General features: G+C 39.3%; 1 protein-coding gene across 1 annotated transcript in view; it reads left to right on the top strand.

Moving 5' to 3' along the window:
- Positions 1-21384, top strand: part of ZNF277 (zinc finger protein 277) — a 45686-nt gene that overhangs the window by 2470 nt on the left and 21832 nt on the right. Inside the window, exons 2-4 of the mRNA XM_086887099.1 lie at positions 16108-16306; positions 19414-19502; positions 21300-21382. Of these exons, the coding sequence (XP_086743225.1) occupies positions 16108-16306; positions 19414-19502; positions 21300-21382 (371 nt within the window). The remainder of the gene's footprint in view (positions 1-16107; positions 16307-19413; positions 19503-21299; positions 21383-21384) is intronic.

Genomic DNA, 21384 nt, shown 5'->3' with positions numbered 1-21384 from the left:
CTTGTGCTCAAGTGCTTTTGAACACATGTGGGTTCACCATGTCCAAGCTCAACATGTTACTGTGATTCCTTCCATGTCTCTCTCTTGTACCCCATTTTTAAGGATATTCGGTTAACTCTGGAAAACAAAAGTTTAACTGGTCTTGCATGTCTACTTTTTTTTTTGTTCTGCCTAGAGAATACTCCAGTGAAAGCTGGCTTGTCCCTGATAGTCCCTGAGTTCTTTTGCTCAACTTTTAAGTTCTGTTAAGGATGCTATCAGAGCTGCTCAATGCAGTGGACTCTGGAGTGCAGGGTTTTCTCTTTCCTGGTCACTAAAAGGCCGTCCTACATACTCTCACACCAAAAAGATTTCTCCATACAGGTTAATGGATGCATTCCTCTTTAGATTTTCTGGCGCTCCCATGTTCACAGGTCAATTTGTGTACCAGTGTCAATTCTAAAGTCTGTTTAAGTCCATTTCTGGCCCTTGGGCTGCTTACCCAGCCTCTGTCTCAGACAATAAGGGTGGAGACTGGACAAGCATTTCTTAAATTACGTCCCCAGGTTATCAGTAACTCCTGACAAGTGCACTGTAGTGACAGTCCTTCGCATTTGCTACTCCAAGCTGCTTTAGAGGGTACAGTGCTGAGGGACACCTCAGGCAATACTCATGCATGCATCAGGGTAGCCCTGCTGAAGGAGTGATTAAAGGGATTCCCCAGCAGCAACCCCTGGGAAAAAAAGGGAAACAAACCTTTTGTTCCCTTTTTGATTTCCTTTCCCTGGGAGAGGCGGGCAGTGAGGGAAATGGCAACAGCAGCAGTATTAGTGGCTGTGCCCTGCCTTTAAGCCAGTTCTCAAGATGTAGAGCGTAAAGGAGTACTTCTGAGTCCCATTTGGGGTGGCAAAGACTGATCAGGAATGAAGTGCACTAGTGAAAACACTGTAGGCACCCTCACTGTCTGATTCAGAAGGACAGATTCATTCATGGATCCCTTGAACATTACTATGTCCTTTAAACCCCTCTGAATTCTGTGCTTGGGCTCCCTTAGCCTGCATGGAGATTTCCTCCTTTTTGCTAGCAGCTTGGTGTTGGCTGTCAGAATGGATACACCTTTGTCTCACACGTACCCCGCAGTCATATCCCTCAAATATTAGAATAATGTCCTTGGTTGTTGGCTGGACTTTCCCTCCAGGCACCCACTGTGCTCACAGCTAGGCCTGGGCTCTTTGCATGTTCCCAGATACAGGTCTTCTACTCACTGGCTGCTGCAGTTTGTATATTGCTAACAAATTACACCTAGATGCACTGTGGTCCCTCCAGTTACTGGTTCTTGGACCTGCAGACTTGGGAGCTGCAGCATCATCTGCAGTTGCTGACACTTAGACTTTGCAGCAGTGTCATACCTAGAACAGTGGGTGAACTACACAAAAGAGTAGTTAAGGATTTATTAAGAAGAAGGAAAAGAGGTGATTTGGTGCAGGGTTTGATCAGAGAAGCTTACCCATTGTGTTTAAGTACAACTCACCCTTTTTTTTTCTTTCTATTTCATTATTTCTATTCCACTCCCCATCTCCATTGCCTGGTGCTTTCTACCCTGCCCCTTCCCTTTCTCTGTGCCCTGTGCTAATTCCTCATTAAGTATACAAAATCCCACTATCACCTTCTGATCCCATCCACAAACACCCTCACATATGATAATCACACATTTCCCCTTTCATATCAGTGACAAAAGTTCATCTTGACCCTGTTCAAGGATGTGTGAGTAGTTCCTTTAATGCCATTAGTTCCTGTATTGGCAGAGAAAACTTACTCTGTTTTCACCTGCTCATTAATATTTGTGTGTAATCTACCACTTTCCTTGTTATTTGTTGTTTCTTTTGTACTGAATAGTCCTTAACCAAATAACTGGTGGACTAGGTGCTTTCCTAGGCCCTGCTTCCTTTTACTACCACTCCTATTCAGATCAGATTGAGTGCTTTATGCCCTCCCTCTCTCAAATATCCATGGTGGTGGATATCCACATGCATGGTGGTGGATGGGGAGCTGCTGGCTGCTCGTGTCTGTGGGTGAAACTCCAGCTAGGTGTCAGAGCAGCCACTGCCCCGAGCACACAGCTGTCTCCTCTCATCTCTTCACTCACCAGAGATCCTCAGACCTTAGCCTGATGAGCAGCCCACGTGTATCTGCCCATTTCTGTTTCATGTGTTTAGAGGTTGATATTGTCTCAGTACCCTTCCTCAAAAACCCCCACCAGTTCCTAACAATCACACATGTGGTTGCATCCTCAGTTGTTTTCCCACAGGGCACTTTCAAGCATCCAGAATACCATCAATGATGTTTCTCAGGTTAAATCTTTGTGTGCAGTAGACGATTTCAAAACCTGCAGCTTCCACCATACTACAGATTTTGGACAGAGAGAGGAGATTCCTTTTACTAGTAGGCATTATAAGCTCTGTAAAGGATGCAGATTAATCATTGTGAACTGAACAATTAGCAATTACACCTGGAGGACAGGTTCACTAATTAATTCTGGAAGTGCAACACAATTTATTTTAATATGATTACCAGAATGGATCTCCTAAAGCACTATTATTTAAAAATGTTTTAAGAGCCTTTTTTTTGATTTTTAATTAAAAATCCAATCTCAAAGTAATTTTTAAACATTTGCCTGATAAGCAAGTGGATCTTTTGGAGGACTGGAAATTACTAAATTATTGTTGTAAAATCCCCTTTTATGTGCTTCTCTGTTTGAAAATTAAAAAGGAAGAATCCTTTCATGTAGCTGTTACAGTAATATTTTAGTGTTTTTAGCCTTCACATCACACTTCTTAAATACCTGATGATGGGAGAATATACAAGTGAAACTAAATATTTCATTAAACATGTCATAATGGCTTAATAAAATAGGTGATGGATTGTAGTGGTTGGTAATAGAGATCTGAAGTGCCTGTGATTCCTGCCATAATTTTACAAATAATTGTGTTGCAAATGTTCAGTGTATTATATCTGAAGGCAAGGGTCATCCCCACACCTCAGCATGAATGCGTATTTTCTATTAGCACAAGGCATAGGATATGTTGTATTCCCCAAAAATACCGAGTGAAACTTGCTATTTGGTTTTCTCTGAATTCAGAAAACTTTCATAGTTTAAAAGCAAAGATGGATGGCCTTTATCTTTGTGTTTCATTTTAGTAGTCTAAGCCAATTCTTGCCTGCTCAGTAGCAAGTAAAGGCTTTGCAACATTAACAGACTACCTAGTATCAACCCCTCTATGTTCAAATCAGAGCTCATTTAGATGTGAGCTGCTCCAGACTGTCTCCATGGCTTAAACATGGTAACTTGTTTGCATGTTAAAGCCTTCAAGTTCTTTGAAACCTCTGCTCAGTCTTTCTGTTACCTGCAGTGGAGCAAGAGTGAGTGGTGTTTCATCAGTCCTCAGATTGATGAAAACCTTTAAACTGTGTTGGCAAATACCTGATTCTTACCCAAAAAAGCTTTTTCATCACTCAAACAAATAATAGATGTGGACATGCTTTATTTAGATGTAGAGGTATAGGCTGGAGAGGTCCTTCAAGTGTTTTGAATCTTCTGAGTGTAACACAGGATTATTTGTTATGCCTGTTGAAACACCTTGTTCACTGCTGTGTTTTTACTGGGGAGTACTGGTTTTATGGAAGAGCACCGAAGTTGTGGATTCTTGTCAGCAATGATGGCTGCCACAGGGTGTGCCTGTCATATAAATAGGTCTTAGAGTTCACCCTTTGAGGCTTTAGCCAGCTTCAGCTTTCTTGATGAAGAGCCATATGCCTAAATTAGCATATGGTTGTGTATATGAACAGTAGGAAAGGAAGAAAAAAACCTGAGGTATTAATGAAATTGCAAGCCTAAAGTGTTTTAACTAAAGTTAAAAAAAAGTTCAGTATAGGTTAAATTTGTCTATCCAAACACTCTTCATGACCTTTTCCAGCCCTGTGTGCTTCCTTCCACCATATCCTGTCTTGAAACTTCTGCTAGAATTCTACTTTGTGTGACCATTTATATCCTAAAACTGCAGTTGTTCCCAGTCTCTCTCTGAGGTTTTTGCTTGACATTCTCCTCCACAAACTCCCAGCAGGCTGAAACTGGGAGAAAAGCCTGAAAGCATTTGAATGTCTTTCTGTGGGCTTTTTAAAGTAGCTTTAAATATTGCATCAATAAAAGCCTCACACAATGCAGGAAAGAACATGACATTCAAGAAGCGGGAGGAAAAAAATGTGGTGAGTTTTGTACAACTTTAAAGCAGGTCTGTGCCTCTGAAGAGCTGGGCACATCATCCTGACCAGTGTCTCACTGAAATCAGGAAATGTGTTTGTAAAAGTCCGGGTTTTTGCGCAGAGTTGTTGTCTACAGTACTTAATTATAGTCACTTGAATGGGAAAAGATTAGTGTTCAATGACCTGATAATTGTTGTATTAAATAATGTATTAATCAGTACCACTAAAACCACATAACCAGACTGAAATTGTGCTGTGGCATCCCTGCCTATGGCTGGGAGCAGGTTGGAAGTAGGTGCTCTTTTAGGTCCCTTCTAACCCAAGTCATAGCAGTACATGTTACCTTTTAATGTTTCCACAGGAAATGGATAGATGCAATAGCCCAACCATTGATCCTAAGACCTGATTTTCCAGCAGGTGTTTCAATGATCACTGCTTGTTTGCCATTCTGTCCTAATATTCTGCTATAGTAGATCTTTAAGTTAGAAATTATAGTAGGTGTTTTGTCAGTAGCTTCAGTGGTCCACAGACACTCATCTGTGCTTTTTAATACATCTCAACTGCGTTTCTTGAAATTTTCTTTCGATTTTTTTGCCTCTTGTTTTCACTGGACCATGTCTTCCAATTGGTCTTTTTTTTATTATTATTATTAAATTTAGTGTTTTTTTGTCTGATTTTTATGACTCACAGGCCAGTGTGAACTGGCCCAGCTGTTTCTGTTTGATTCTGGTCATCCTCCCGTTTGTCATCAGAGACTCTGTACCCAAGGAGAAGCTGCTTGCCCTGTGTAGTTGCAGCAGGTTAAACGCCTTCTGTTTATCCCTCTGGTATAGAAGCTCTATAACTTGACAAGCCATCCGTTTCAAGCTCATGATTTTTCGTGGTGTGTTGTGCCTCTGTTCACCTGAACAAATAACAGGGCACAGTAGATAAAGGTGCCACAGTCCTTGCAACTGGTACTGCACGGTTTGGCATTTCTGCTTTGGATTACGTAAATCCATTTGAGTGTTCCCACACCAAGCATCCCCTTGGTTTAGACCCAGGCATTTCTGTTAAGGGTTGGGATGCATTTTTCATATACCTGGGCTCCAAACAAATCCTGTTCACGTGCTCCAAAACTGATTTCTAAACCCAGGCAATGCACAAAGCAGCTGGAGAGTGATGGGGGGCTGCAAGACTCCTGTGTGGGTCAGAGCTGTGCTGAGATGCAAGAGGAGAGACAGGGCTGGTGGGCAGCTTAGGGAAGCCTGGCACAGCACCTTCCCATCCAGAACCTCATGTCAGGTTCATGGCATGTGCCCCAGGGTGGGCCTGTGAGTCCCGTGGTGGAAGTGCACGAGGCTCACAATATAAAACAGGCAATGGTTATCAAACAAATGTGAGCAGTTCTGAGTGATACCACTGTCAGAGGAGCATTTTGCTAGCATTTGTCTTGACCAGTGTGCCAGCACCAAATTTTATTATGACTCTGTAATGCATGATTAAATGAGGTAGAGATTTTTCTCTAAAGACCAGTATGTAAAAAAAAAAACCATCCTGCTGGAAGTTTTAATTTGATTTTGTCTTATATGGAATGAAAACATGCAGTCTGTGTTATTACTGTACTAATTTAATATTTGGGAGCCTGCATGTATTTATACAGTTAGCAAAATGTTGCCTGAAAAATGTAAGCAACTTGTATCACTAACTCAAACATTCTAATTCTATTTCTTAATGAAGTTAATTTCAATTATTGTATCGTCCGTGTTCACAAGCTACAATAACAATATCAGTTAGGAAGCAAATATCATACTTGGGGAGTCGAGATTATTTGTGTTATATGCTTAATGAATGCACAGAGGAGAATATCACAAAAATATTTATTTCAAACTCTGATACCAAGTCAGAATACTCTCATAGAAATTTTATATAGCCTGCTCTGAGATGTCCCTGGGATCTATAAGACATAGTTATTTGAACCCTGACTTAAAAATACTTTCCTCTCAAAATAATTCTCAAAAATGTATGCATAAAGAGTATAAATAGTAGATTATTTGAAGTACAGTCAAAGCTTTGTTTTCCTGAATCATGGTATCAGTTAGGCTGAATTATGTTGATTCACATCACTGCACATTATAATGAACTTTCTTTTTGAGCCACTGTTTTTTCCAGTTTGAATACTGGTTTATGGAGGTTTGATTCTAAAAGTAGAAACCACTTATTTTGCTACTCTCCATCTGGAAAAGCTCCAGTTCGCTGAGAAAGCAGCAACAGACCACAGAGATTCTAACATCACAGGACCTCTTCCTTATACGGATTCTTCATTAAGTACAAAATTCACTTAATTCAGCCTTGAAGGCTCTCTGTGTGTCAGGAATCTCAATCAGAATATCTGAGATTTCAGCCTGTTCTGTCAGTATGACACCCACATACATAGGGATGCCAGAAATGAGACCTCTCAGGATGCATTTTGAGCCTTGCCTAGTTCTAATTTATAAAAGTCTGAAAAAATTAAAGTGATATTTAAAGTACTTAAAATAAAAGTTTCACACTATTTGTAGTTGGTTTCTTTTTTCACATACTTGCCTTTTTCAAGAAAAGTCTATCACTGGAAAAGTTGTAAAGCCTGCAATGCAAACGTTTTAGTTAGGAGCATGGTAGAAATTCCCATCATAATGACATGGGGTGTCTTACGGGAACTGCTGAAGCAGGCTTTATGTTTTTAAGGCAAATCAAACAGCCTTTTCTTAAGTTACAGAGTGTAAAGCAATTTTTAAAAAGACCACAAGGCAATTCTTTAAACATCAAAAGGATAAACGTGCTTGGAAACTGAATCCTGTCAGAGGAAAAGAACACGTGATGAGAAAAGGGAAATCCTTGTAATACAGCATTATTGATCACTACTAAATGATGATGATAAAAAGTGGAGAGTAAGGTAATTAACCTTCTTTACATTTCAATGCTGGAATACAAGTTACTAGGCTCAGTACAGTATTTGTTAAAGGCACTGCAAAGATAAATTATAGCAATGAAGTATTACTATCCATACGAAACACATTGTTAACACCCCTCCTTTCTGGGAGAGCTACGGTCAAGACACAGTAAATGTAAAGTAAGACATGCCTTTTTCCAGCTTGCTGCTCTTTGCAGAGGGTTAAGCAGTGATAACATACACAAATATTGCATTTGGATATACATTTCTTTTACTTGTGATGCCTTCCAGTATGTATTTTTTAATGTTCTTAAATGATGGTCTAGATCACCTTGACAGAAAATTGTACTTTTCTTTTTTTTAATTCTTTTTTTCCCCAGGAGCTTTCATATGAAAATAGCAGAAATTCAGTCTTTATACCTTAACTTTAAACAGCATTGCTTTTGCGTTATTATTATGTTTTTGGTATTCCTTTGTGCTAATTAGCAAGTTTACCAGAAAAAAGCTGCTCATTTTTGTTAGATAGATTTGGGTGATAAGTACAGAAGAAGAACCTGGATGGTCACGTTTGTCCTTCTATTTCAAATTCTTCTGTTGGATATTTTCTTCCTCTTCTTTGTAACTCAATATTCTGAGTTTCAGGCTACATAATTACTTGTTAATCTTTCCAGATAATAGTCTAGGGTTTAATCATTGCTTCTAATCCCTTATTTTAGTACACAATATGGATCTCAGTTCTCCATGTCTACCAAACCATGTGATCACACTAAACAAGGAACAGTAAACAGAAATTTTGTTTAACAGTAGTCATAAGAAATCAGAGAAGCTCTAAAAAGTATAATAAAACTATTCAGTATATAATTCTGAAGTAGATAAATATTGTTTCATTCTTGTAACCAAAATATTAACCCTGAGTTTAGTTACACTAATGTAAGTCTGTCATTTACTCAGAAATGAGGCATTATACAGCTCTGAGCTTTCAGTAGAACCTGCTGTAGTGTGTTAAATATTTATAAATTGCATATTAACATCAGCACTTAAAAATTTTTATGAATACTTACTAGGGTCACTTTCATTAGTGTGGGTGTGGGCATGTGTGTCCCTCTGTGTGAGAACAGTAGGTTTGCCCTGGTCTTTACAGAAGTGGGCGTTTGTCTGGGCTCCAGTAGAAAGACAACAAGCAGTGGCATGTATCTGCTGCTGAACTGGGCAGTAATGTAGTCTATTATTTAAACATGATCTTATTGGCAAGCACATTAGTTTTGTTTTATTAAAATTCCAACACTTAACATTTTTATTAATCACTTTCCCAGTCCTGTTCAGTTGTGTTCTGATGCCTGTGCTGCGGTACCCATAGCAACACTTGTTAATGCTAATGAAACTGCACCATCCTAAGCTCCCCGACAGAGCAGCCCTGTTAAATATGGCTATTAAGCACAGTTGTATTTCTGTTAGTTCCAGCTCCCAGCAGACACCTGCTCTATAGAAACTCTGTTCTGAGTTATTAGGATTTGGTAACTTACAGCTTTTCTTAAAGCTGTCATTTAACTGGAATAAAATTCTCATATTCCTAGACAGCAAATGCTACAGAATATGCACAGTTTCTGTAAAAGTGACAAGCTTTAGCTGTAGGATTAAGTGTCCTTTTGAAGTGCTCATTTGCATTCAATGAAAAAACAGGCAGGGCTGAGACTGATTGATCTTGGGGGAAGCTACAGGATGTGTTGTCCCCTAGAGCACATGGATATTTTAACTAAATATCATTCATAGTGTGTTAACAAGCAGAAGTAATAGCTAAATAATTCCTCATGAACTCAGACTTAATTCAGCTTAATAGAAGTACTTGAGGGCTATAATATATTGAGGTAGAAGATGATTATGTACATTGATTCTTCTTTCACTAGGAAGCATATTTGCATGTGGTATTGGTGAGGACCATGACAGGGTGTTGTATTTTCATTATTCTGAGTTTTGGCTTTGAATACTGTTTATTTGGCAAGTCATTAGTCATCCATCTTTTGTACTCTGGAAAACAAAGGAAAAATCCTGTAATCACTATAAAATTACTTCCAATAATCTGACCACAAATTAGGAATGCTGCTGTGCCAACAAATAGATGCTGCAGTGCCAGGGCTGCAAAATGGGGAAGTGTCAAGTATGTGTTTCAAGTGTCCAGCCGATCCTTCTCAATACCCTTTCATCGTCTCAAAAACAATTGGTTCCAAGACAAAGCTTTAAAACTGCTCATTTCCTAAAGAGTTTTAAATGCAGCACTCTTTTGTGCAGAATTACCTATAGGAATACAGGTTGGGTCCCCAGTGTACCCTCCATAGGGGCTTGGTCGTTTCAGCAACTGAACGGTTTTGCCGTGTAATCAATGAGAATTTGGGGGAGGGCGCTCAGCCTTTTTGTTTTCCATTCAGCATCTGTTGGGCTGCTAGTGTGGAGTGCCAGGTTTGCTAGGTGTCTTTTGTTTTCCTGTCATTCTTTCTTGCCTTTGTTCTTTTCGTGTCCAAAAACCTGTCTTCTGTTCATTATTTGGACCCCTGTACTCACCAGTATGTCTTTGTTGTGTTCATTTTTGTTTTAGGACCATTTCAGGTTCTTGTGCTAATCTCCTCATAATATTAACCAGCTGCATTAATGAGATAATAAACCAGATTTGTTGGTAATGAATTGATCCATTCAACTATTGAATTTAATTAGAAAGACACTTAACATTCCAGCAGATGTTCTTATTTTGTTTCATTATCCTTGTGTTACCAACAGTGGGATATTTACATTGTAAAGTCCTCAGCCTAAGGCCTTGTTGCTGTGCCGTAGTCTACAAAAAAATGACAGGAAACACATAAATATGTCTTAAGCAAATTTGTATGAATTCCTTTTTGATCATTTAAATTCTCAGACTTTGCAGCACCTTGAATTTTCAATGTACTATTCATTTAATAATCAATCAATTAATCTGTTTTAAAATAGTTCAGTTTCTTCTTCCCTCTTTAAAAACCCTTGTCTTTGGACTTACCTACTTTTCCTCCAGTCTTGTGACTCTCATTCCTTTTTATCTAGTGGCAAAGCTTCAGAAAGAAGGATGTGAGTGCCCCTGTGCTCAGCATTCCCTGCAGAGCAGTTTATGGAGTTTCTCCCTCAGCTTGCTGGTTGCCTGCTGGAGGAGTCTGCTGCTCCCTGGGCTCTGAGGCTGGCTGCAGGGTGCATCAGGGCCAAGCTGTGTGGGTGAAGAGTTCTAACTGTGAAGTTACTTCATTTATCTGAACCCACATGCCTCCACTTTCTAGTCAGAGAATTTAACTCATGCAGCAGTGTTTAGTTTGTCCCAGAGCTAGTCAGAGCAGACAGTTCAGATGTGCAACCAAGTAGAATTGAGCACAAGAGCTCCACACTGCACTTAGTGTGCCCATGCTGGCAACAGTGGATTCTGCCAACTGAAGCCAGTGCCGAGTGTCTTTGTTAGCAAGCAGTGAGAGAATCTTAGTGGCTTCTTTCCCTTTGTGTGTAGTGCCTTTGAAGAAACCATGTATACTGTGGCAGGCTTATGCTAAAATTGTATGAGGCCGCTGAGGCTGTAAAGCTGAGAAGAGAGGAGGAAGCTGAGAGGAAGGCTCTGTTTCACCTTCCTTCTTCTCACCATGCACTCCATAGTTTGCTCTTGCCCTTGGTGGACTCTTGTGTGAGCATTCTCAACATTCTTAAACAGAAAGAAGAGAAGGTTCTTAATGGTAAAGAGTTGGATTGACTCATCACAGGATTTGGCAAGCCTGGAAGACAGCACAAGCAGAAGGGCAATGGTACATGGTTAGGAGTGGTGGGATAAGGTGGAGAAGGACAGGATAATGAGACATCTCTGTGCTTCTTGGTGGCAGCAAGCAGTTACACTGGCTAAACATCTCTGGCGACCTTGCCTTTCAAAACTCCCATTCAAATGCTGAATCTTTCCTTCCTTTTCTTTCTGATAATAATATCTTCTTGTATTGGCCGTAAAATTGCACAGCATATTGCTCTGTGATAATTGCATGTGTGATTGTGCAGGTGGAGTACATTGCCTGTTCTGCTGTAGTCTGTGTTACAACTGTGTGGGTGTAACGTTTACTTAATTGTGCAAATGAACATTGGTTTTGAATAATTGTATTCAAAAGTAAAAATGTTCCAGGAGGGAAAATTAATCCATTTTCATCTTGTTGCTTCACTAGCTGTGAAGATGAACTAGTCTATATCAAACAATTCTTAAAGTAAAATAAAGCCATATAATTTCTATAACAGAAAGATATTCAGTTTTTTGTTTTTTGTTTTCCCCACTTGTGGTGGTGTGTACAGTCCCTGTGCAGGGATCAGAAATCCATTGTACTGGGTATCCTGTGGCTGCTTATGAAAAACAGTGCTTAATTCCAGTTTTGAAAGCAAATTGTTTTCTATACCATCTCATTCTCAGGTATCTTCAGTATTTGTTTTACTTTCCCCTGAAGAACTTGGTATACATCTTAATTTTAGTTTTCAAAGAATGTATTCCTCTGTTCTCTTCTTTCTACTAATCTACATTTTTTAGCTCTGAATTAGCTGTTAAAGACCATAGTTTTATCTGTCCTGTTAAAGGTTGAACAACATGGTGTCAGCTGCCAGTTCTGAGAAAGGGATTTTCCTAGTTCCTGAGTTCAGAGGGCTTTCTGTGAAGCCTTTGGGATATCTCTTTGCATAACAGTCATGCTGTTTTTCTGTTAGGCAGAGAAGAAAAACTCAGGGGCAGCAACATGATTCATCCAAAACTCAATGGATGAGTTTTATAGGGCTCTCTTCTCATGGGGAGTCTCCTGAGTTGTGTGCTGTTCATCCCAGACACAGTAGGAAGGGTGATATATTTTACTGTTAATACACGTTTTTTTTCCCTAAGTGGTAAGCAGGAGGGCCAGCTGAAGCATTGTAGGAAATCTCCTGTTATTTGAGCAAATTGTACCCAAAAAAGTGCTATTCAGTGTTAAGGAATGCAGAGTAACACACAGAGTGAACACACAAAGAGTATGACCACTGTCTTGTGCATTAACACCTGATCCACAACTTTGAATCATTGAAGAGAATTCAGTGGATAATTCAGCAATCCTAAAAGCAAGCGAAATACCAGAAATAAAAAGTGAATAGATGAGAGATGGAAAAAGAAAAACCTGTGCTGATTTAGAAACATATTTTCTTCCTCTCTTGGACATTTTTAAGCTACCTCATACCATGGTACATGAAGGGTAGAGTAGAACTAGCCTCGAGTTGAACCAGGACATCAAGGAATAAAGGGCCATTATGAAAACATGAAAAGTTGATGAAAGTTTTTGTAGGTGTTGAAAGACCAGCGATTTGAAATAGTGCAGGAATAAGTCAATGGAGATTGAAAAAAAGTAGAAGCTGCTTAACTGAGAGACTCATATAGCCTTTGACTTAGACTCTCCATAGTCTGACTTCTGGAAGACTATTCTATTTGTGTGATTACTGTTTGTTTGCCCTATTTTTTTACTACCCCTAGGTAACTGCTTCTCACCCTTGTCAAACAGGGCACCTGCACTAGAGGGGTGTTTAATCTGTCCCTGTGAAGTTATTCTTGTTACAGTAGGTTCTAAGAGAAAAGCTTGCTACTTTTACTTCATTTAAAATTGTCTCTGCATGTAGGAGTCTTGGAGTCTGAGAATGCATCTAAGTGTTTTTATTTCCCTGTTAGCCCTGAGCTGTGCTATGGTTAACAGCTTTTATTCAGTACCTGTAATCACTGCTCCAGATAGAAAAACACAATTAGCTGTTTTTGCAGGGATTTCAATATTAGATTTATTTGTACTGTTTTGAGTTTTGTGCTACATTAGTTCAGTAAGTACTATGCTAAAGGCTGTGCATTTGTTCAGCTCTGTGCATTTATTCTCTTGTTTAGTGTATTTTGTAGCAGATGAGTAAAAAGATACTTACATGGATTCCTTTTTCCTTTGCCTCTTCTTTTAAGTGCCTTCGAAAGAAATTGCATAAGCTTCTGCATTTGCCAAACTGCTCTGGTAGCCTAAAGTTATTCTCTTTTAGTATTAGCTACTCTGTTTGGGAAGCAAAAAAAATCTTCACCCCAGTTTATTCTTTTCAGCAGCTCATGACTACAGTTAAAGACTTAGTGGTTCTGTTTTTCCAGCCCAAGCGATTGCTATTCACAAGCACCTTTACAAAATAACTGTATCAGCTCCTTATCTAAGTTTCATACCAGCTCCTGCTGTACACACCTACCTGTTGAAAGTTGATTTCTTGAGGCAGGTGTTTATTTATTTGTATTTCTAAAGGTTTAGATCATTGCCAGAGACCTATACCAAAACATAACGAAAAGCAGTGTTGCTGCTTACTGGGTACTGTTGAGCTGGCTGAGAGAGTATCTTCTTAGTTCAGTTGGCATCAGCAATTGCAAAGGAAATTAAGTTCTACTTTTCTCAGTAAATATGGTTTAATGCTTCTTCAGGCAACAGAACTGACTGTAAGAATGGACAAAGCTGGACTCTTGCAGGTACCATCAATTTTGCTTGGGAGATTTGACCCTTTCATGAGGATTGCTCTAGCACATAGTGTGGCCTCTGCTGTTCTTAAAACAGGACAAAATGGAACAATTTCTGTAATGCCAGTTTAATAAAGAAATTTCTGAGGGAAGGGAATGGGCTAAAGTGCAGATAAAATTATGAGAAGGAAAGTGTTCAATTGTGCACAGCAGCTGCATTGCTCCAGGTAATACCGTGCTCTGTGTGCTGCTGTCTTTCCACAGTGCTTAATTTTATGGGATAAATTGAATTCAGTGCAACCTAGACATCAGTCTTCAGTCAAGTCAGTGCCTTTCCAGGAAGTTGTATTTTTCAGAAGTCCTAAGTAGAAGCCTCAGCAGCTGTGCAGGGCATCTATATTGTTCCAGGAGCAGCATAGAGCTGATCAAGCTGTGTTTCCTATGGTTTTATACCCTTTACCGCCTGTGAAGTGGCTCCTACCTTCCAGTAGCTCCAGCTTACCCTCAGTCCCCTGAGGCACCCCATCAGGGAGCCTTGCCTGTGCCTTGGCTGCTTTGGAGCACAGCATGTCCACGCTGGCAGGGCAGACACTGCTGGACAGTGTGTGTGGGGTGGAGGACAAGGTCTCACTCCCTTCTCCGTGCCTGTTCCTCTGCCTGAACACAGATTTGTCACAGAACTTACAGGGGCTTCCCAGGTCTGTCTCTGAATGGGATTCTACAGCCCTCCTTTGGTTATTTCAGAGTCTTGGTCAGAGTCTAGAGCACTGATACATTAACTTACTCTCCTAGGAAAAAAGCTAAATTACTGCGAATTTTTAAATTATTCTTCAAATTTTCCATGTGAGCAAATTACCACAGTCAGATTTAGTATACTTGCCAATGTATAACATATACATGTGTTTTTGGAGAGTGAAAGTTGCTTCTTCTATTTAGTAAATATTAATTAAGGTACCTTAAACCATGCATATTTTAAAAGTCACATGTGACAAAATAACAGACTTGAAAGAAGGCCTTTTTCTTAATTCTTCAGGTATCTTTGGAAACTGATACCCAGGAGGTTCCCTCAGAATATCAGGAAATGGCACTGTGAGGGTGTCTGAGCACTGGCATAGGTTGCCCGGGGAGGTTGTGGAGTCAAAGCATTTGCATGTGGTCCTGGGCAGCCAGCCCTGGGTGGTCCTGTGTGAGAGTCCTCCTTGACCAGATGACCTCCAGAGGTCCCTTCCAGTCTCATCCATTCTGTCATTCTGTGAAATTTCATTTTTCTACAGAGGTGTTCAGGTCACTGCAGGAATCCAGAGACACAGTTTATTCTCCTGCTGCACAAGCTAACTTCATGATGCAAGAGTCCTGGACGCCCATGTTTTCAGTTTTCAACTTCAAGAGGGCAGGAACATGGGGAGCTTTCCTCTGTTTACTCTTTGCTATCCATAATTGACATAACTAAAATTGAAGATGAGTGTTGAAATTGGCATTTGCTTCCAAGATAAACCCTAACCCAAGACTGAGGTATGACTAATCTGGAAAATGGACACCACAATTTACTTCTGGACAGCTGGAATTTGGTTAGGCTAATGGGGCCAACTGTTGAGCTGTCTGGGTTAGTGTTTCTTAATGAATTGTACTAATTTATGCCAATGTAAGAGCTTATGAATTTGGACCAGTGTTGTTTAAATGGGGAACACACACATATAACCCCAGGACAGCATGTGGCAGTGATTCACCTCTGTGTGGTGTCACTTGAGGAACCTGTGTCTGACTGGTACAGCATGGTACAAACATGGGCCATTGACCTTTCCACATGGAGCATGGCTGCCCCTTCCTCAACATCTATACAATTAGAAAGTGTTCCAGTGTGCATAAACGTCTGTGTGGCAGTAATCTTTGTCAAGGATAGTCTTCTGTCATAGAACAGTAAATTAGATGTTAATGGGGAAAAAAAAAGGCAAGACAAATGCATATCTTCAGGAGACAGTCAGAAAATCATAGAAGTATTCTGCAATAAATAAAAGTATAATTAGGAAAATTAACATGCCAAACAGCTTGTCCTATACAGTCTAAATCTTTTCTGATACTCTGAGCAATGTGACTCAGGGAGCCACAAAGAGAGCAGCTTCATTCATATCAACAGGTAGGTTAGATAGTAAGAAGAAGAAAAGTATATTTCCCATCCTAAAATTTGTTTAGTAATAAGCAGAGCATTTGTGTGTGACTGACTGGAGTTTCATTTGAGAGAGACACCTGAGAACCGTCCTGTGCTGACCTCCCACTGTCCTTTTTGGAATCAGTGCAGTCAACCTGCTTACATGCATCTTGCTCCTCAAGTGATCCATGCAACAAAACCAAGACTCAAACAGGTTTTACATGTACTACCTAAAAGTACTCCAAGAGCTGTACATTTATTTACTTAGTCAAAACTAATTATTATTTTTATTTATTTTAGATACTGAGTGTATTTTGGAGCCGCTGTCTCTGCCAGAAAGTCCAGGTGGTGTTAATGCTGTAGAAGGTCCTCCCTATGTGCCTTGTATTTTCTGCACAGAATGCTATGTCTTAGCAGAACAAAACCAGCTCCTGAAGCACATGATTATTGAACACAAGCTTGTCATAGCAGATGTGAAACTGGTTGCAGATTTTAGAAGGTAAGGGTTATATAATTTAAAATGAGTGTGTATGTGTGCAGATGTTATTGAAGGCTTTGGAAAAGTAGAGATCATCTATTTTAAAAGACATTCTGGGAGGATTTCTGTTAATTCTTCTTACAAGCAATTTTCTGCTGGACTGTAAGGTTGTTTTATTTCCTTCCCTCTCTCTAGTGCCTAGATGTTGTGGGGACTAGGGAGCTCAGTTTTAGAATACATGGCAATCCCTGTGTTTGACATTTTTTTATATATCCTAGGGTCTTCTCAGGTCCTGCCACTAATCAACAAGTTGTGTCCAAACCAGATAGCTGTTTTTTAGCAAAGCTCATTCCAGACAATCAGCTGTCTTAATGTGGGGTTTTATTTGTGTAGGGCAGGACTATTTCTACCCCTGTAGAATGTACTAAATCTGTGTATTGCACATAGAAGCTTCTCAGAATAGGATCTCTCACATTCTGGGATGAAATTTGTTTGTGCAACTTTAAGGACAGTATTCCCCCATCAAAATCACATCTAATCCTTAACTGTGCTTCACAGTACTGTCATGTACATACAACTGTGACTCCTTCTACAGCTGTGTCATTGGTCAGCTCACCATGGTCACATTTGGCTTTCTCTTTCTTAACTTCCTCTAGCAGCTGGCATGGCCCCAGCTGGCTTATAACTTCAGAGACAAGGTACTTGCTTGGCATTTTGCTTTCCACAGTAATGTATGGGCCAGGAGGAAGGCTACCTCTCTATGGATAGTATTTAAGTGTTAGATGGCTAATTTCTCAACTAGAATGAGTTTTCTAGTAGGCCTTCTGTTACTAGTTACTCAAAGTCAAGACCTTGTGTCTATCAAGACTCAAAAAAAAAAAATAAAAAAATAATACAATATAATTTATGAAGAGAAATGTAAGCCATTTAAATCCTTAATCAAATGTATGAGCTTAACATTGCTTAAAATTGAAAACTGATGGTGGTTCTTGTTTGCTTTTCTGCTGAAGGCAGACAGAGAGAATGTACTGTTCTTTGGAGATAGTGCTAGGTTTTTTGGGTAAGTAAAGGAATCGGAGCTGCTCAGTCATGGACCGCCGGTCTAAGCATGCTTGGGGGAATTATTTTGCATTAATAGAAATGTATTTTAAAATCATCCCTTCCAAAAGTTCCCATTTAGATTCTTTTTGCTGCTAATGCAATTGGAAGGTAGCCAAATCTTATAGAAAGTGGCCCCAGGACATGAAATGATGGAATTGTTGCTCTGAAGTGTGCTTTCTCTGACTTGCTGTATTAGTAAAATAGTCTAATACTATGCACAAAAAAGAGAGTATATTCTGAAGTGTTGAACTGAGGTGTGAAAAATACAGGGATCAACTCTGCAAAGATAGTATTCTTTTTATACTTAGCAATGAGTTACAGCCAGCCTTAGGAATACATTTCTTGACAGAACTGCAAGAAGTGGATAATCCAGAAAAGATCAATGCTAATGGAAATTTTTTTCTTTTTAACTTCGAAGAGTAAAGATAAGTTGGCATAAGGGCAGAGGGAAGAGATAAAAGGAATAAGCTTCTGCTTCATGAGGCAACATGGTCACTCATTCTGTCTCCCTGGAAATATCACAAGGCATTTGTTTTATCTGATCATTGATTATTTGGGTTAAGTCTTATGATATGAAATCCCTTAGCTGTCATTTCCATGACACAGACTGTTGTGGGCAGTTATGGGTTTGTACCAGTGTTCATTTCTCTCAGTGCAAGGGACAGACATTTATTAAATGAGCTCTTGAAATCTCTCCATTTGCACATTTATGTCCTAAAAGCTCAAGGATGACTTAGTCTGGAAGTATTGTCGTTCTGTTTAGCAGCTCTTTCAATGTGCATTGCAAACAGAGGAGTAGGCAGGGGGGGAACTAAAGACTCACTTCTTTCTTACTGACATCTGATGATGCTGCTGAATGAACCTCAGCCACGGGTGGTGGCTTCACTGTGCTCAGGTGTCTGTTGCACCAGAGGTTGTCCTCTCCATGTCAGAGTTAGCAGAAAGAAAGATGTGCTGATTCCTTGTGCTGCAGTTGAAGTCATCAAATATATTAGGTCAGAATGGTAGAGGCAGTGTGAGCCACTATGGGATGTGATAGCTGTGCAAAGTAAACTTAGAGCTTGCACGAGTATTAAAAGCTGCAGCTATTTAAAAATGCTCTCATAATAATGATTTCTGATTTTTTAATTATTCTTTTGAGTTTGGTGGCTTATAATAAGAAGCAGTCATTGAATAGCCTTTACCAACTCAAAACAAGATTTATATCATACATGAGTAAAAATTTAAGCCAGCACTTAAGCATTTTCAGATAATTTTTAATAGTAAAATTCTGAATAATTGGCACAAGAATTGCTTGGTTCCCTTCATCATATAAATGAAGTGATGATTTCTTCTTGGTTAGACAGTAGCTTCCTAGTTCAGTGGAAATCTAATCTCGGTCGTGTTCTGTTGATGCAGCTGTAATACCAACAAAGATAGTACAGAATGTTTTTAAACAACTGTTGTTGATGGGTTAAACTTTCAAGATGTGTTTAAGTCTTTTCTTATTCTGTCTGCTGTCTTACCCCCAGGTGTTCAGGGACTTCATTTTTCTGTCTTTCCAAGTTGTCTGCCAAGTTACGGCTTTCACTGTAACTCCACAGGAGACCTGCCAAAACCTCACTTTCGTCAAGTTGGTGTTTTTACTGAGTTTCAGCTTCCTGACTGCATCTTGCAAAACACAGAGCACAATATTTTGGGAATTTGAGAATGCTCTGTAATATATCTTTTCAGTAAAGATGCATCTGAGTGGCACTTCAGTCTGAAGATGTCAATAGGTCACAGTGTTTATGCAAAGCTTGGTGCAAATCTGCTTACTGAGTTCTTCACTTTGACAGCGTGGTTAAACCCAGTTTAAGTGAAACTGAATTAATTTCATAAAATTGAAAACTAATATGAAGGAAGGAAAAAGGAACATAGGAGTTAAAAAAAAAACCAAAAACACTTCAGAATTTAGAGGATGAAAAAAAGCAAGAGTTTATCAATTTTTTATTAAAAGTTTTTTGGTGTTTCCTTTTTCACTGATCATCTCCCCCTTATTTTTAAAGCTACATCTTGTACTGGAAGAGGAGATTTACAGAACAGCCTATCACAGACTTTTGTAGTGTGATAAGAACAAATTCAAAAGCTCCATTAGGTAAGTATGCTGCTTGCTTATTCCCTGGTGGCAGATCATGTGATAATTTCTGGCATGTACTGCTGCTTTGATCAGTCAGGTGTGTCTGACACTAGGTCAGAAAACCACAGAAGTCATGTTTAACTCTTAAGCACATACTTAAACTTACCTCTTCCAAGGATTACAACACGTGCTTCAGCACTGTGCTGAGTGAGGATGAGCTCAATGTCTGCTCAAAATGTGTTGTGAACTGGGGCCTGTGCATATCAAGGCCTGGAAGCAGAGCTGCTCACATCCTGGCTGGGGAGATGTTGGTACCCACTGCATAAAAGATTTGTGATGGTCCTTCCAAAATTATGAGAAACTTTCCCAGTGAGCTGTCTTTTCTGACTTCACCCTGCCCACCACCTGCCCTGATGCTGCTAGTTCTTCTTGGACAACAGGGCCACAACCCCCTTCCTTCCCTCTGCCACAGTGCTCCCTGCCCCAAGAGTGTCAGGAGATGTTATCTGCACAGATACACATAGATCTTCACAGGTACACATAGATCTTCACAGATACACATAGATCTTCACACATATACATACATACATCTTCACGAGCCACACAACTCTGCAGGTTTCTGGGTTCCAACACAAGTCTGAAACCATAGTTCACTGTTGTGCTGCATTGGTATGGTGGCACATTCCATCATAGGGACACTATTGACTGTGTGATGGAAGTGTTTTTCTCAGAAGTAGCTGATGCATTACTTTGGCTTTCCTTTTCTGTCAGAAAAACACAGTTTGCCTAAAATGGATAAGAACTTGAGGGCTTTTCTGCATCTTTAATTCTCAATGGAGATGTTAAAAGAGAGGAAACAATGCATACATCTGGTATCAGAGATGGCTGGAAAGTGAAAACTGAGTACAAAATGGATGAAAGTAAATTCTTTAATTATTCAAAATCATTTTAAGAAAAGTAGCCGTGGAAAACATGAAAATTACTTCAAAAATCATCATTCTGTTTCTCTTACAAACACTTACTACTCAGTTTGAAGACTGCAAATCAAGCACCTGAACAGCAGTATTGCTACTCAATGAGACTTCTCTCTCTCTTTCTCTCTATCACTGTCTCCCTCCCTCCTCCTTACCCTGTCCCTCCCCCTCCAGAAAATCGGTCTTATCTCAACCCATTATCTTTTGTATTTTCTTACATGCTGAGTAATTTTAATACCTTTGAATAAAATTTGTTGCCTTCTTCAATTGGATATGACCATAAATAGTAAAAAGGTTACTAAAGATAAAATATGTGTAAAAGATATAAGTAGAAATGTAAATTAGGCAAGTCTCAATGTATGGTACTGAACAGTTGTGTATATCCACAGGTGGAAAAATGTTTGATGGTAAAAGGTAATGTTATAGATCAGAGCTAAGGGAGGATAAACCAAATTACGATAGCTACTGAAAACTGATAATTATTTAAGGAAATAACTAATAAGATAAAATTAAAGTTGATTTCATATTTCTTTCATGCTGACTTTAATCTGTAACCAATATAAATGCTAATTGTTTTATGTGTCCAGAAGAACCATCAGAAAAACGAATAAAGCTGGTAGTGGAGGAAAGCTATGCAAGACTTTTACCTTCATACTCCAATATAAATATGCACAAATATTTAAACATGTTTCATTAAATTATGAAATTAAAGTAACTGACTTTTATAGGCTAAAAATCACATTGTTAATGTATTCCAAAGTCTCAGGAAATTATCTGCCAGTAATATTCAAAGCAGCTGCAACTTCCCATTCCTTACTCACACTTTGTAATCTCTTAACAGAGGAACAGGACAATTATTTTCTTTTATGTGATGTTTTACCAGAAGACAGGTTACTCAGAGAACAGCTTCAGCAAAAGAGACTGGT

Source organism: Cyanistes caeruleus, chromosome 4 (genome assembly GCF_971803275.1).
Source record: "Cyanistes caeruleus chromosome 4, bCyaCae1.hap1.1, whole genome shotgun sequence".
In the NCBI taxonomy this organism is placed as follows: Eukaryota; Metazoa; Chordata; class Aves; order Passeriformes; family Paridae; genus Cyanistes; species Cyanistes caeruleus.
The sequence above is the reverse complement of the archived record's forward strand: the minus strand, read 5'-3'. Positions and strand labels throughout refer to the sequence as shown.